At 38.3% G+C, this 18,021-nt stretch overlaps 1 protein-coding gene across 1 annotated transcript; it reads left to right on the top strand.

Annotated features, from left to right (window-relative positions):
- Nucleotides 1–9,074: 9,074 nt before the first annotated feature.
- On the top strand, nucleotides 9,075–10,261 carry LOC107786479 (protein MKS1-like). Its single transcript, XM_016607968.2, has one exon. The coding sequence runs from the start codon at nucleotides 9,110–9,112 to the stop codon at nucleotides 9,953–9,955; it is 846 nt and encodes a 281-aa protein (XP_016463454.1). The 5' UTR covers nucleotides 9,075–9,109; the 3' UTR covers nucleotides 9,956–10,261.
- The last annotated feature ends 7,760 nt before the right edge of the window (nucleotides 10,262–18,021 follow it).

Raw genomic sequence — 18,021 nt, 5'->3', positions numbered from 1 at the left:
ACTCCCGAGTTGATTTTATTTTAGACATAGAGTCTCTACTCCCTAGTCTCTGTTTCCAACATAGGGTCTCCACTCCCTAGTTGATGTTTATTTTAGACATAGGGTCTTCATTACCTAATCTTATTTTCCAACATAGGTCTCAACTCCCGAGTAGATTTTATTTTAGACATAGAGTCACCACTCCCTAGTCTTCTTTTCCAACGTAGGTTCTCCACTCCCTGGTTGCGTTTATTTTAGACATAGGGTCTCCACTCCCTAGTTGATCTTATCTCAGATATAGGGTCTCCACTCCCTAGTCTCTTTTCCAACATAGGGCCTCTACTCCCTAGTTGATATTTATTTTAGACATAAGGTCTCCATTCCCTAGTCTTTTTTCCAATATAGGATCTCCACTCCCTAGTTGATGCTTTTTTAGACACAAGGTCTCCACTCCCTTGTCTCATTACCAGTATAGGGTACACCAATCCCTAGTGTTTCTCCAACTTAAGATATACCAATCCTTAATTGAAACACCATTTTGGAAATCAGGGTACACCATTCCCAAAGAATTATATTTTTCTTGGGGTAAACCCATCCCGACCTTTTGTTGCTTTCAATAATGAAGTAGTATAGAGTTTTGTTACAAATAACTCACGAAATTTTCTGTAATGACCCGACTGGTCGTTTTGATTTCTAGAATCAAGTTCCCCTAAATAAGACTTCTCGTACTTGCTTTAACTAATTTATAACTTGCGGGGATGGTTGATTCGGGATTTGAAAGAGTTTGGGTTGAAATCAGAACACTTGGTTCCTTAAGGTTGTCTTAAAAGGCCAAGTTTGACTTCGGTCAATATTTTGAGTAAACAACATCGGAATCGGAATTTGAAAGTTCCAATAGGTACATATGATGATTTTGGACTTGGACGTATGTCCGGATCGGGTTTTGAATGACCCGGGAGCATTTTAGCGCACAATAGTAAAAGTTGGTTCTTGAAGGTTTTAGAAGTTCTATAATTTGGAACGTGTTTTGGTGATATTGAGGTCCAAATAGAATTCCGAGATCGGGAAAAGTTTCGTAATGTTATTTAAGACTTGCACTTAAAATTTGGTGTCAATCCGAGTAGTGTAAGTACATTTCGGCTCGTTAAAAGTAAATTGAAGTTCTTAAGTTTGATTCATTGGTTTTGGGTGGCGATTCTTAGTTTTTGATGTTATTTCGGTGTTCCAATCGCGCGAGCAAGTTTGTATGATATTGTTAGACTTGTTTGAGTATTCGGTGTGGAGCCCCGAGAGCTCGGGTGAGTTTCGAAAATGTGTTGGGAGTGAAAACACTCCAGTTTTCTGGTATTTTTGGGCAGCTGTTGCAGGTCTCACAAATGCGAGGATTTGTTTGCATTTGCAAGGAAGGCATCACAATTGCGAAGAAGCTTGAGCTGGGCAGTTGTCACATTTGTGACATTTCGTTCGGATTTGCGAACATAGCAAGGACCGCATTTGCGACCCAACTGTCGCATTTGCGACCCTTGTAGAGGGAGCGTAGGTTCACATTTACGATGCTTTTGTCACAATTGCGACCATCGTATTTGCGAACCAGAGGTCACAAATGCGACATCTGAGGCCTGTGCACCACTTTTAAAATAGGACTTAGGCCATTTATTTCATTTCACTTCTACACTTAGGCGATTTTCAGACCTTTTGGAAGGGCGCTTTCACCTACCACTTTGAGGTAAGCTATTTCTACTTAATATGAGTTTAATACTTAGTTTTTGGGTAGATTAACACACGAAGATTAGTGAAAAATCATGGGATTAGAGCAAAACCTAGGGTTTTGATAAAAACAAGATTTAACCACGAAATTCGTTATGGAATGAAGTAAAACTCATATATTCTTGATCCTTAGGTTATGAGTAACAACTTTCTTCAAAAATTCCGGAATCCGGGCACGTGGGCTCGGGGGTGAATTTTAGGAATCTTGTCTTTGGAGTTGGATAATCACTTTAATAGCTAGAATATGGACTTGTAAGCCTATAATGATTGGTTTTTACACTATTTGAATAGTTTCAGATTGTGCGGCTCCAGTTTGAGAATTTGAACGCGTTCTTGAGTTGGAAGTAGGCTTGAAATAAGGTAAGTCTCTTTTCTAGCCTTGTACGAGGGAAATTTCCACATAGGTGGACTTAATTAATATGTGATTAATTGTGGGAGCTACGTACGCACGAAGTGACGAGAGTCCGTACGTAGCTACTATTTCTGTTATTGTCCGGGTAGTTCTAGGTCTACACCATGCTTTGTGGACACTACTGTTTGATTATATGTGTAAATTGTAATAAAGTAATTAAGTTGAAGAAAATCTAAGGAATTAAAGGCTTCAAGAGAATTGTCTTCATTTTTGAGAAAGAATCAAATAAGTATCGTGTTTTAAATGATAAAAATTATGTTTGACCGCATCGTACGGATGATTCGCGAGCAGGGTTATACTTTTTACCGCATCGCATGTATGATCCGCGAGCGGGGTGAATAGATGTATATATGGTTCATGCCGTTCGACCCTCGGCAGTACACATTTTACTTTTATGTTGGATCGAGCCGAACGTCCTCTATGGTAGTTGTGTATGATGATGGAACCAGAACTCTTATAATTCATATAATTTATTGCTTGAAGGGCCACTTATTTTAAATGAGGAAAGTGCCTAGTTTTAGTAATAGGATGAAAGGATTTTCTGTAATTATTCTTATTTGAGCTTGCTGTCATCTACATACATTGTGAATTAAATATATTGAACTTCATATTATTATATTTGATGGCCCTAGTGAGTGTTGGAGTCGACCCATTGTCACTACTTTTGCGAGGTTAGGCGAGATACTTACTGGGTACATATTTCTATGTACTCATGCTACACTTCTGTACTTGATTGTACAGGCTTTAAGGCAGGTGCATCTGGCCATCAGTCCGGCGCGTAGAGTGGACTCCTCAGCTTGAGACTTTCCGGTGAGCTACCCTTTGAGCCGTTCTGCAACAGCTGGAGTCTTTCTTTTGTATTTATGTTTCCTGTCTATTCCTTTTCCGAACAGTAGGATATTATGGTGATGTTTATTATACTAGATTGTCCACACACTTATGACACCAGGTCTTGGCACACACATTAGTAGAATTATGATGTTTTGGCTTGTCTTCATGATTGAGATTCACATTTATTTCTTTCATTTAAATATGCTTAAATTGTAAAACTATAAATTTTCTTAAATCTACAATGGAAGTTATCACGTACTAACTACATAAATGAGGATTTATTATTTGAATAGTGTTGGTTTGCCTAGCAACGGTGTTGGGCGTCATCACGGCCTAATATGAAATTTGGGTCGTGACATTTTCCTAGTGAAAACTGGAGCAAAAAAATTTCGATCATTTGTTTTAGTGTCTGAGTAAGTTTTAACCTCGAGGCACAGGGTTCAAGATGACCAAACAGATGTCTCAATCCAAAATAAAGAAAAGAAAAGGAAAAGAAGTGAATCAAAAATGCAAAAGCGGAGAAAAGATGTGAACTGCTTAAGACATGACTGAAGTCACGAGCTTTGCATATCCCGTTTTGATCCGAAGAAAGCTGAAGAAGAATGAACTAGAACCTGCAGCTAGTAAGCATCAAGGTTCAGATTAGAGTCTGTGTGAAGAATCAACCAAGGCTCAAGATCAAGCTTCAAAAGACTTATAGATAGGAATCTTGTAACTCCTAGCTGATAGGCTTGTTTAGTTTCTTTTTATTTTGACTTTGGTGTAATAAGGAGCTCAGCAAATAGTAAACAACAACAACATCAGTGAAATCACAACTTTCCGGTAGTCCTAGCTACTAAAACTTCCAGAACTATACTGACCTGATTCCTTTATAGCCAAGGATATGTAGGCAACCTCCGAAGCAATGTTCGGTCAAACGTTTTCAAAATGCTTACCATGGAGTGTCAAGCAGACAAAAATTGCTCATAATTGCTCACTTTATATTTTCCCGAAAACTCTTCATGTTTTCGAGCAAAGAGGGGCAGCTGTGAGCACAGAATTTTTGCCCTACGAAAATATTCCTAGAATCCACAAAATTAAAAATTTTCTAATGTTTTTTTATTTTTATAAAAATTTAGATTTTTTTTTAATTATTTGTTTGCATTTAGTTGTATTTTTTGCATATTTAATATCTTAAAATTATAGAAAACCCATAAAAATTCTCAAATTTTAATTCCATGTCATTTTAGGTTTAATTGCATTTTAATATTAGAATTAATACATGAAAATTACAATAAAATACATTAGTAACATTACATGCATTATTATCTAATTAATTTAATTAATTGTTAGAAAATAGGTCATCAAGTTAATTAGTTGTGAATTAGGAGTATTTGAATAAAATGGAGGGTTTTTGAAATTAAAGGAAAGAAGGAAATAGGCTAAATTTTGTTTGGGCCAATTCATTGAGAGGCATTACTTATGAAGATCAGTATTTCATTTTATTGCTTTCTTACTGGAGATTGTAAGATTTTAGACTACTTGTGAAGAAATGGATTTGAGGTTGCCTAATATGGATTTCTTTAGTTTGAAGGTTAAGCTAAAGTCGTGAGGATTCTAGATTTAGAAACCATTTTTTTTTTTTTTTTTTGGAATCTGTTTAAAAGAGTTTTAGCAAAGTTACTTGAGTAACAACTTTTGAGATTTGGAATTGAAGGAATGGTGTTACGTATGCAGAACCTTACTGTCAAAGCTAGAGTCAGTAAATGACCTTTACGAACCAAGCATCTTAGGAAAATAATTCATAAATATTCTAGTTTGCTTTAGGCACGTTAATAAATAATTTTGATTATGAGTACGGTTCTCGTGACATGGTCATCATACATAATTCCCAATTCGAGTGTGCGTTTCACTTGACTCGATTATAACTTTGAAATAATAATAATAATAATAATAATACATGATGTAAATTGCGGGTGCTTTTCACGTGACGTGATTTGCAATGTGTAAAAAAACAATAAGTGTGCGACATCGCGACTTATTTACATAATTTTCATAAATATTAAAAGTGGTTAAAAAGTTTAAAAATGCACAAAGGTTTAAAATATTAATAAATCAGATAATTAAGCCAATTATTAATAGTTGAGTGACCGTGCTAAAACCACGAAACTTTGAAGTGCCCCACACCTACTCCCGGGTTAACAAAATTTCTTATCCCAGTCTTCTGTATTCGCGGACCATAAATAAGAGTCAATTTTCTCGATTTGAGATTTAAAATAAACTGGTGACTTGGGACACCATAACAATTATCCCAAGTGGCGACTCTGAATCTAATAAATAATCCCATTTCGAATAATGTCACTTAAATTGGAAAACTCTTTATCCCTCGGGAAAAAGGAGGTGTGACAGCAGGGGGTACCTCATTGCTAGGCACCATATTGTTGTTTTCGCCGTGATGATTAGTCGCAGCATCAACGTGAAGTGAGCAAACTAAGAGTTTAACATTTTTAGGTTGACCTGAAATTAAAATCTCAAAGAACAAGCGTAAAATAGAGTGTGTTATGAAAATTTGTATCTAATTACCACTATTATCCTTAGTCCCACGGTGGGCGCCAAACTGTTTACCCTTAAAAATGGATAACAATTGATTTTATCCTAAAAAATGAATAACAATTGATATGGAAAGGTCGAAAAAGAGTAACACAAAAATGGATAAATTGTCAAATCCAGTCCATATTTAATATGGATAGAAAATGAATTAACCTGCCAACTGATAATATAAATATCCATATTATCCATGGCTTCTTGAGTATGTTTACTTTTGGGAGAATTCCTAGTCTCCCAAACTTGAGGAAACCCCAATTTGAATCTTTACAGATGTATAAACTCATTAGTTATCCATTTTGTAAGTAGATAATATGGTTTTTATTTATATTTGACGTATTTTTAAAAACTTTATTATTCAAGCTATATTTAAATGGATAATATGGATGGATAACTATCTTTTTAATCCATTTTGCTACCATTATGCCAACCCAAGAAGAACTTATAAAAGAAAACAAAAATGAGCTCAAGTATTCAAATAACTTGCCGAATTAATTGTTTACCCTTAAAATGGCTAATAAATAAATTTATACGCAGTTTTAAGTATATGTGGACTAATTCAATATATGTGATTAATAGCGTTAGATGAGCAAATTAGAGATAGAACAAATGGCCAAACTAGTAGTAGTATCGAGTACAGGCTTGATTGTGAGCCTGACAATTAGTCTGCCTTCGGTTCATAACCAAACTCTTATGAAGAACTATCAACAAAAATAAGAACTTTGAATAACCCTTAAAAGCAAAGAAAATAAATGTATATTGCGTTGACATGCGTGTTACAGTATCTCTATTAATAATCAGCTTCCCCATTATATAGTAGGGGAGTTTTATCCTAAGTACAATTTTAAGAAAGTAAAAATCTTCCTTTTTGCTAATCACTAATTTGCTGCCGATACGGACCGAGATTCACACCGCGATATCCGGTTGGACACGGATATCACGGCCCTTTGTTAATCGTGCACAGTCATTTGGTAATACATCCTAAGTTCTTAGAACTCGAACCGGATCCGGGGGGGGGGGGGGTGGTCTCAAAGGATCCGAGGGCAGGTGTTTTGTTCGGGCCTTGATACGAGAGACTCCTAACTTCGATTTCGATCACTTATATTTACGTCCTTGCTTCGTTTGTCTCACCGGGAAATTGGATTGCTCATTAGCTTCAGTTTACCCGTATACATTAATAAAGCTCAAGAAAGCATAAGGTTGTTTTCCCCCTTTGATCCACTCTTTGGTGCAGAGGCGGGTTTACAATTGAAGTTTAATGGATTCTCATCTGTATGTTCTTATTACACGTTTGAATTAAGAATTCAGTATCTAACATTTACTAGAACTTTAATACCTTTTTATATATACATTCATAGGACCTGATGTACAGTTCAATCTATTTATAGTCTTTTTATCTTTGTTTTAGAACAACAGAAGAAAATGAGGAAAAAAGGACAAACAGCAGTAGTCAAAAACTTCCCCTTAACCCCGGAAGAGGCTAAATATTTGGTTACAGCGTGTCTTTCAGGCAGCTAAATTTTTTACATAGTGTAGCCGCCCATACGTATAATTTTTGAACAAATTAAAGATTACTGGCATCCAAGAAAGACAACCTTTACCTATCCAAATTCATTAAATATGTGCTTGCCAGTTGATAGAGTAATATAAATGCATTCTACAGCCACTTGGCCACTGGATAATACTCTCTCTTTTCTTTTTTCGTACTGTCATCAATCATCATCATATCATCACCGAAATTGACTATTTCCCACCAGCTACTTGATGATAGGCTATAATTACGTATTTTAGTCGCTTATTACACTCTAATTTACTGCACTTTAATTGAGTTTGAGCTTTAATCGCTAGTGTCTTGCGCTAACTGTGTGTTTTATGCCTTGTAGGAGTAATTTCGAGCTATATAGATGTTATGGAATGAATTCAAGTGATTTGGAGCTTTGAAATCTGAGTAAAAGTCTAAGGAATTAAGTCAGGATCGTGTCAGGGGTCAACTTTGATAGTTAAGAACAAACGAAGACTCGAGTAGGCATATTGTGTACTGTTTAGTAAAATGCACATAACGTTTTGCTCAGAATTCTATTTTGGTTCCATAATATATGGTTGGAAAGCTAATTCAAAGGGCTACAACTTTCATGTTTTACGTATTTCCAAATTCCAAGCAGAACAGGGTGAAGAGTGCGTGCCAATAGCGTGGCCGCGCTCGTCAGGCAGAATACTGGGCAATATGCGCGGCCACTAGCACGGTCACGAGCGCGGCTGCGCTAGTCAAACCCGGGAAAAGTGTCCTTTTTCACATTGGAGAAGGTATAATTGTTTGGGTCCAACCCTACTTTGTATATATGCATGGAAAAACGGTATTTTGAGGGATGAGACCAATTTTTGACACAGATTCGACCTAAGGAGGCAGGGACACAATAGGAGCAAGGCGGAGAATTTTTCTACGAGTTTTTCCTTCCTCTTCCTATTTTTCATTGTTGGTTATGACTTTTATTACTGTAGTTTTACATACTATTATGAATAGCTAATTTGTTATCTAAAGTTTTGATAGAACCTTTTGTAGGATAAATTCTTGTTATGTTTTTATATAATTGAGTCGTAGCTTTTCTCTATTTGTTCAACTACGTTTATATTGTGATTGGTTGAAGAGCTCTCAATTAGCTGTGCCTATTTAGTATGTATTACTCGGGAGAGAGTGCATATTTAGGTAGTTGTTGAACAACATCACTCCCGACATATGTGAAGAATCAATAACCAAGGGTTTAAAGATGGGATTAGGGATAACCAAACCTTGGGTGCGATCTAAGTGAGTTGTAATTATAGCCAGCTAGCGTAACTTGGGAGAGTATGTCTAGTAAATTGTAGCAATTACTCGGGAGAGAATTACAACACGCAGAGCGCTCATGATCGGTAGAGAATACTTAGGCAAAATTATAGAAGACATAGCGGGAAGGATTCCGATAATTGGGAAAATCATAACTCGAGACCTCCTTAATCTTGTCTCTAACCCTTAGTATCTGTAGTTGTTAATTTACTATTTTAATTTGTTAGTTAGTTAGTTAAATACAAGAATCTTAATATCTATAAATTAGGAATTTTTCAAGCTTGAATTCTTGGTGATAGTGAATAATTGTAGCTAAGCCTTAGTTCTTTGTGGGATTCGACTCCGAACTTATAAACCGAATTATATTTGCAATAACTGCTTAATCCTTTTTATAAGACATAGTTGAGCGTGATCACTTCTCCCTTTTCTTTGGACATGTTCAAACTTGTCTTAACATGACTACGTACTAAACGGCCAGATCGGAGAGAACCAACTTATTTAAACTCTAAAACTCCTAAGTAGTTGTAGAAAAAGAAAACACAACTAACCAATCATGTGCAAGTATTTGTATAAGAAATAAACTACATACAACTATTTGTTTACTTTTCTCTTGTATTATTATCAACTTTAATACTCCATTGACTTTATCCCTTTAAATATTCTTGTCGCGCCTTCTTATATCATCTCAAATTTGTCTTTTGGCAGAAAATATAGTAATGCTTTTTTCCTCCTTTTCACCATCTCCTCCCTTTTCACCTCCTTCTTTCCTACTACGTCCAATCAATACTGACTCTAATTTAATGTTCCCGATGGACGACCAACCAGAATACCCCGCCGGAAAGTCACCGAGAAGAGAGCTCCAAGGACCCCGGCCGACGCCACTTAAAGTACGTAAAGATTCACACAAGATCAGAAAACCACCAGTAGTGCCACATCAGCAACACCACCAGCCGGCACAAGCTCCGCCACGGCCGCCAGTCATAATATATACCGTGTCCCCCAAGGTTATCCATGCAAACCCTAGCGAGTTCATGACGTTAGTCCAAAGACTCACTGGGCCAGATCATTCGTCCACCTGTTCCACCTCAGCAACTGCCACGACCTCTACCTCTGCCTCTGCCTCTGCCTCGTATTCTTATTTTCCTTTTCAAGAAAATATGAACACTGGCGCTATATCTCCGGCAGCTAGATTTGCATCCATAGAGAACACAAGGACACCACAAGGGAAAAGACCACTAATTAGTGATATGGCAAACGTGGTTCATGAAGGTATAGAAATAGGGTCAGAAATTGAACGAAGTGGACTTTTTCCTGGTATTTTATCGCCAAATCCGTCTTCACTTCCACCTATACCACCAAATTTCTTCTCACCACCATCTCAAGATCCAAATCCTCTAGGATTTTTCTATGATTTAAGCCCTGTGTTACATAGTAACAAGAATTATTTTGAACCTAGTTTCTTGTCTAGCCCTACGAATAACAATTTCATGATTTCTCCAAGAATATTCTTATCTCCAGGTACTCCATCTTTAGACCTTTTCAATAATCTCTTTGACGTTTAATTGCCATGTAAAGATAAAACATAGAAGAGAGAAAAACTAGTCTTTGAGCTTCAAATTCTTCAATGAAAGAGGATGAAAAAGAAGGGACAGAAATGGAACTTCCTATGTTTTGTAAAGGTGGTCAAACAGCAGTAGGGACGGCACAAAAAGAAAAAAAAAGAAAACAGCAGCAAAGGGGGTTTCTCAAAGGTGAAGAGGTTCTTTATTTTTATTTTTTACTATTTTGCCCCTTTGTATTGAAAATTATGGGACATTGTATCAGCATTTTGGCTCCAAGATTTTTTTTAAAATTAATTTTGGCTCAAAGATAGTTTTTGATTTTGTATCTGTGATTTGATATCATCGTATTTTTGTTACACAATTTGGCTTGTAATTTCAAGCATAACATCACTAATTTATTGAATTATGTATTTTTGGGTGCTCTCTTCATTTTGAAAATAAAATTGGAACAATAGTATATATCGGTTATCCTTTACGGATATTTATGTTGTGTAATTAGCACTTCTGCACAAAACAAAGTTTTTTTTTTTAAATTCTTTTTTCTCTTCAAGTGGCAGCTCAACTATAAATGAAGTTTAATATACTTGTGTCTGGCAAGAATTAGATTCATCTGCTTGACACTTTCATGGGACCCTTGAATTAAAAGTTTATCTTTGTATAATACTACACAAATATTGTTCGATAATGACTTGATACGACTTCTACCCGGGGCTACCCTTTTCTAAAACAGGTAAAGCAATTGCTATAGGTCACACATTTGTAGGGGTTTTATTTTTTGCTATATTTAATAGACTATATATAAGTTTAAAAAAAGTTATGTGAAGTGAAAAGGCTTAAATTCTTTCTTTATCAAATATAGAGAAGAAGGATTTGCAATTACTGTGATTTCTGCCAAAGAAATTGCAATTGCAACTATCAAACCCAAATTTCGTAAGAAACACGTGATATATAGGAAGAAACAATTTGATGCGAATGTTGATAATGAAATCTCAAAATCTCTCGAATAATCTTTTAGAGTTGATTACTTTGTATGAATAGTAGACTAGGATATTTTTTCACTTTAAAACACCAAAACTATATTCATTGATACACTATCCTACGCGCACGAATACAGAAAATACAGGCTCCTGTCAAAGTAAGTTTTGCTATGGATAATAAATATGGAAACTATAGTTGCGTCGCGTAAATTGTCTTTAACTTTAATGGTTTCTGAAAATTAATCAAAAAAAAGTTAAGGCCCCTCATAAAGTTTGGCTTTAAGCCACAAAATTTGTCGGGCCGCCCCTTACATCTAGTACACTACCCAAGTTATTGGTGGATCTCTCATTAAATGACTGAATCTGTCGTTACATCTTTCACTTCAAGGGTTTCAATGCTTCAAAATTAATTACTGAAATTAATTTTATGTTGTACTGAATTGCTACCTTTGTATATTTGATAAGAATAAGAATTATTCTACCTTTTTGTTTTTGTTTCGCTAAAATGCATCCAAATTGGTAGGATAACATTTTATCATATGCAAGTAATTATTAAGACGCTCGCTGGCTATGCAGAACTGTAAAATGGTTTTGCTACATGTTAGTTTTCTAGTACAAAACTAACAAGAGACAAATGTCACGCCCTACCACAATTCTAGTGGATCACGTGACCGGAACTCATCAATGCTTTAAACTTACACTGAACGAATCATATAAATATATTTATCCATTGACACTCATAGACATTCATAACTTTCATAAGAAAACATATGGCTTAATAGTCCCATTATAATTTAAGACACAAGTTTTGACTTTAGATCTAAATTTTAGTGCATACTCGTAACATATGATCATAAAAATGAGAAATTCAAAAATATGAATTCTCATGTGAATAACTAAACCCTCCATAATGTGTACCTTGGAACTAGCTCTAAGAATATTATGAGATTATAGAGGTACGGGACATCCCCCACCCAACAAAAGAATAATTGCCTAAGACTGGATCCTACTGGTAAAGGAAGTTGGACTCGCCAAAAATGTTAAAGAAGGAGAAGTGACAACCCAGCTCGTCTCGCCACCACTATGTGCCACTAAATCTACTGTATGCGGTTGAAATCGGAGAGCTCGATTTCGAGGATTTAACGGTACCCCGGGCTTGAGTTCGGGCGGCACGAAGTAAAGACCAGATCTGACTAGAAAACGCATACCTGGAGGGAGCAAATCAGAGACTCGTCATGATCTGCCTCGAGGTCAGTACAATTTCGATGACACTCAAGAAAGAGCGGGAATTTCTCAAGGACACGTGGATCAGAGCATAAAGTAAAGGATAAGATTTGTACGAAATAGTACGAGTCCGTACTAAGTTGTTATACAGATGTACCAATAGAATTCTTTACCATAATTGAAAATGTACCATATTAGGGGTTTCCCCTCCTATATAAAGAGGACCCCAATCATTTGTAAAAATCATATTATTCACTGCAATAGAATATTATACTCTGCCTTTCTCGTTTACTGTGCTCCACAATTGTTCTTCAGCTTTATTGTTCATACTTTATTGCTCTTAACCTACCTTGAGGCCCCTGAGATAATCGAGCTCGAGGTCCTTATTGCTCAAACAACACTAGTTTGGTTCATCAATTCTTCTTACTTAAACTAAATATTACTTGTATATTCACTAGTATTGGAATAAATCACATATCTTTAAATGCACAAATCACCTTTAATTGTTACTCATATTTTCCGAGTTAAATAGTTTGGCGCCCAACGTGGGGCTAAAGATAATAGTGATTATTTTAGTGCTAGTATTTTGATAATACACATTATTCTTCACACTTTTTCTTGTCAAAGATTTTTTGATTTCAGGATAAGATATGTCTAGCTCAGCAAACGCGCCCGTGCATGAAAATGACGGTCTCAGATCCCATGGAGAAAACAGCAGTATAGGGGTCGGTGTGCCACCAATCAACCCTGAGGAAGTGCCAAATATAGAACCAGTTGATATCAGTTCACATAATGCTCTAAACGCGGACTCGGGCACAGATCCCGTAGGGATTGAATGCAGAGAAGCTCGATCTGGTGACCAAAGAGCACGGGGAATGGAAAATGGGGGAATCAGCCTCCAAGTGATAGTTGACATGCTGCAGGCTCAACAAATCGCCTTTGCTCAACTTTAGAGTCAAAATAAGACTCCGAGCGTAGCTGAACATGAGAATATTCGGCATGCTAAACCAGAACTGGAGAGATCAAATGGAAATAACTCGGGGACTGACCCCTCCATCATGAGGATGCTCGAAGAGCTCGCCAAAAGGATCAAGACTGGAGAAAAGAAGATTGAAGAAAATGACAAAAAGGTGGAGACATACAACTCAAGGGTCGACCAGATATCGGGAGCACCTTCGATTTTGAAAGGACTGGACTCGAAGAAGTTCGTGCAAAAGCCATTCCCCCAGAGTGCGGCTCCGAAACCCATCCTGAAGAAGTTTTGGATGCCAGACATCCCAAAATATAACGGGACCACTGATCCCAACGAGCACATCACCATATATACTTGTGGTATAAAAGGAAATGATTTGGAAGACGATGATATTGAGTCTATTTTGCTAAAAGGTTTGGGGAAACTCTGTCTAAGGGTGCCATAATTTGGTACCATAACTTACCACCGAACTCTATTAATTTGTTTTCTATGTTGGCAGACTCATTTGTAAAGGCACATGCCGGTGCCATAAAAGTTGCAACAAGGAAGTCTGATGTATTCAAAATAAAGCAAAGGAAGAACGAGATGTTGAGGGAGTTTGTATCCTGTTTCCAGTCAGAACGAATGGAGTTACCACCAGTCTCCGATGACTAGGCCGTACAAGCCTTCACTCAGGGGCTAAATGAACGAAGTTCAATAGCTAAGAAGCAGCTGAAGTAGAACTTGATCGAATATCCCTCCGTGACTTGGGTGAATGTGCATAACAGGTACCAATCAAAAATTAAGGTCGAGGATGACCAGTTGGGAGCCCCTTCGGGTCAGTTTATACAATAGGTTACTAGCAAAGGAGTCAAGAAATGCAGACAAGGCGTCAAGGTCGAATAAGGAAAGATATCAGCCATACGTTGAAGATCGAAGGAACATTTCAAGACGTAATATACCTTAGAATGATCGAAGAGCAGATCGAAGTCAAAGTTCCCGGGAACTCATGAGCAAAACTGGGTTTGATAAGCACTTGGGACCGGCGGAGGCACCCTGATTATCGGAGTACAATTTCAGCATCGATGCCTCGGGTATCATCTCATCCATTGGCAAAATTAGAGATACTAGATGGCCCAAGCCTATATAAACCAATCCTTCTCAGAGGAACCCCAACTTGATGTGCAAGTAACATGGTACTCATGGGCATAGGACCGAGGATTGTAGGCAGCTTAGAGAGGAGGTATCCCGGTTGTTCAACGAGGGGCATCTTCATGAATTTCTCAGCGACCGGGCCAAGAACCATTTCTGAAAAAGAGACGCAAACAGGAAAAATGAACTTGAAGAACCTCAACATGTCATTCAAATGATCATCAGTGGAGTCGACATCCCACAAGGACCCATATTAAAACGTATCAAAGTATCTATTACAAGGGAGAAGCGGACTCAGGATTACATGCCCGAGGACACCCTCACATTCAGCGAGGAAGACATCGAGGCCTTATCTCAGCCTCACAACGATACACTGGTAATTTCTATCCTTTTAAATAAAGTACAAGTTAAACGTATTCTCGTGGATCCAAGTAGTTCGGCAAATATAATCAGGTCAAGGGTCTTGGAGCAGCTCGGGTTACACGGTCAAATCATACGAGCTTCTCGAGTCTCGAATGGCTTCAACATGGCAAGTGAAACAACAAAGGGAGAAATCGTCCTCCCAGTCAACGTGGCCAAAACCATACAAGACACTAAATTTTATGTCATCGAAGGTGACATGAGGTATAATGCTTTTCTTGGAAGGCCGTGGATACATAGCATGAGGGCGGTGCCATCGACCCTTTATCAAATGATGAAGTTCCCAACAAAGGATGGCGTGAAAATGGTATATATGGAGCAACATGCAATTAAGGAGATGTTTGCAGTGCATGACTTGGAATCGGTATCGACACCATCCATATCGCAAAAGTTAGAGGACAATCAGGTGGCCAAATAGAAATCACAGCCTATATCCTCGGTTGAGCCCGAGGGACAGGTGGTCGAGGAAAAAGAAGAATATTTCCTCATCCCCCGAGCCTTTGTTGCCCCCGAGCAATCAGATGCGACGAAGTCCACGGTTGAAGAACTCAAACAGGCCATATTGATCGAGCATCTTCCAGAACAAAAGGTATACCTGGGGACGGGGTTAACCCCCAATCTCAGGAAAAATTTCATTTAATTTCTTATCGATAACATTGATTGCTTTGCCTGGTCCCACTTAGATATGACAGGGATCCCACCGGAGATAACTACCCATCGACTAAGTGTCAATCCTAGATTTAAACCGGTGAAGCAAAAGAGGAGACCTTAGTAGGTAAAGCATGCATTCATCAAAGAAGAGGTAACCAAACTTCTCAAGATAGGATCCATTAGGGAAGTAAAATATCCCGAATGGCTAGCTAACGTAGTGATAGTCCCTAAAAAGGGGAATAAACTTAGAATGTGTGTAGACTACAAAGATTTGAACAAAGCATGCCCTAAATATTCTTTCCCATTGCCCAACATCGATCATTTGATCGACGCTACGGCCCGCCACGAGATCCTTACTTTTCTCGATGCCTACTCCGGGTACAAACAAATTCAAATGAACCCGGAGGACAAGGAAAAGACTTCGTTCATCAAGAAGTATGGTACGTATTATTATAATGTAATGCCCTTGGGCTAAAAAATGCACGAGCCACATATCAACTCCTAGTTACTAAGATGTTCGAACACCAAATCGGCAAATCCATGGAAGTTTATATTGATGACATGCTAGTCAATTCCCTGTGTGCAGAGGACTATTTGACCCATTTGCAGGTAACGTTCAATATCCTAAGAAAGTACAACATGAAGCTCAACCCCAAGAAATGCGCTTTTGGAGTTGGCTCGGGCAAGTTCTTGGGCTTCATGGTGTCGAACAGGGGTATCAAGATCAACCCTGATAAAATCAAAGCCATCGAGGAAATCACCGTAGGGAACAATGTGAAAGTCGTACAACGGCTGACCGGACGGATAGCTGCCCTAGGCCGATTTATCTCAAGGTCATCAGATCGGAGCCATCATTTCTTTTCCCTACTCAAGAAGAAGAACAACTTCGCACGGACTCTAGAGTGCCAACAAGCTTTGGAAGAATTAAAACGGTATCTCTCTAGCCCACCCCTGCTCCATACTCCGAAAGAGGATGAAACACTCTACTTGTATTTAGCCGTGTCCGAGGTGGCATTTTGTGGCATGTTGGTTCCAGAAGAGCAAGGTACGCAATTTCCTGTCTATTATGTGAGTTGGACCCTAAGAGATACTAAAACAAGGTACCCACATTTGGAAAATTTAGCTCTTGCATTAATAAGCGCATCTAGGAAATTAAAACCATATTTTTAATGCCATCCTATATGTGTACTGACCACATACCCACTTCGAAATGTCTTGCATAAGCCTGAATTATCCGGCAGATCGTCCAAATGGGCCATCAAGCTTGGAGGGTATGATATCGAATATCAGCCCTGAATGGTTATCAAGTCTCAAATTTTGGCAGACTTCGTGGCCGATTTCGCGCCTGACATCATACCCGAAGTAGAAAAGGAACTATTGCTAAAAACGGATACATCATCTGGGGTATGGACCCTCTTCAAGACAGTCCCTCGAATGTGAAAGTATCCGGGCTCGGCATTGTTTTAAAACCTCCTACGGGCAGTATCATTAGGCAATCTATCAAAACTTCTAAATTGACTAACAATGAGGCCGAGTATGAGGCCATGATTGTAGGGCTCGAACTAGCCAAGGGCCTTGGAGTAGAGGTCATCGAGGCAAAGGGTGACTCCCTTTTGGTAGTAAATCAAGTAAATGGGAGCTTCGAGGTTCGAGATGATCGAATGCAGAGGTACTTAGACAAACTTCAAGTGACTTTGCACTGCTTCAAGAAATGGACACTGGACCATCTGCCTCGAGAACAGAATAGCGAGATTGATGACTTGCAAACTTAGGGTCATCGGTTGAAGAGGATAATATCGTCCCGGGGACTGTCATCCAACTTTCGAGGTCGGTGGTCGAAGAAGGCCATGCAGAATCAATTCAACAAGTTTAATAGGGGATTGGAGTAATAAGTACATCGACTATTTAAAGCACGGGAAGCTCCCCACGGACCCAAAAGAGTCGAGAGCACTTCGAGCCAATGCAGCTCGATTCTCACTGATGAAAATGGAACGTTTTATAGAAGAACCTTCGATGGACTACTGGCAGTGTGCTTGGGACCCGGGGACACCGATTATGTATTATGAGAGATCCACGAGGGCACTTGTGCAAACCATTCTGGTGTAGACTTTTTGGTTCGCAAGGTGATCAGAGCGGGGTATTATTGGGATAGCATGGAAAAGGATACCAAGGAGTTCGTTTGAAGGTGTGATAAATGCCAAAAATTTGTATCGATGGTCCATCAACCCGGTGAACAACTCCATTCAGTCCTATCCCCCTGGCCTTTTATGAAATGGGGAATGGACATCGTCGGCCCCCTACCAACGGCCCCAGGTAAAGCTAAATTTATCTTGTTTATGACTGACTACTTCTCAAAATGGGTAGAAGCACAGGACTTCAAGAAGATAAGAGAAACAGAAGTCATCGACTTCATATGGGACCACATTATATGTCGGTTTGGGATACCTGCAGAAATAGCATGTGACAATGGAAAATAATTCATCGGCAGCAAAGTAACAAAAATTTTCGAGGACCATAAAATCAAAAGGATTCTATCAGTGGCTTACCACCCAAGTACAAATGGTCAGGCTGAGTCTACAAAAAAACCATCATTCAAAACTTTAAGAAAAGGTTAGATGATGCAAAGGGGAAAAGGAGAGAAGTATTGCCCGAGGTGCTATGGGCATATCAAATGACGTCAAAGTCGAGCA

The sequence above is a fragment of the Nicotiana tabacum genome, chromosome 16, assembly GCF_000715075.1.
Source record: "Nicotiana tabacum cultivar K326 chromosome 16, ASM71507v2, whole genome shotgun sequence".
In the NCBI taxonomy this organism is placed as follows: domain Eukaryota; kingdom Viridiplantae; phylum Streptophyta; class Magnoliopsida; order Solanales; family Solanaceae; genus Nicotiana; species Nicotiana tabacum.
Note: the sequence above shows the minus strand (reverse complement) of the source record. Positions and strands in the feature narration are given on the sequence as shown.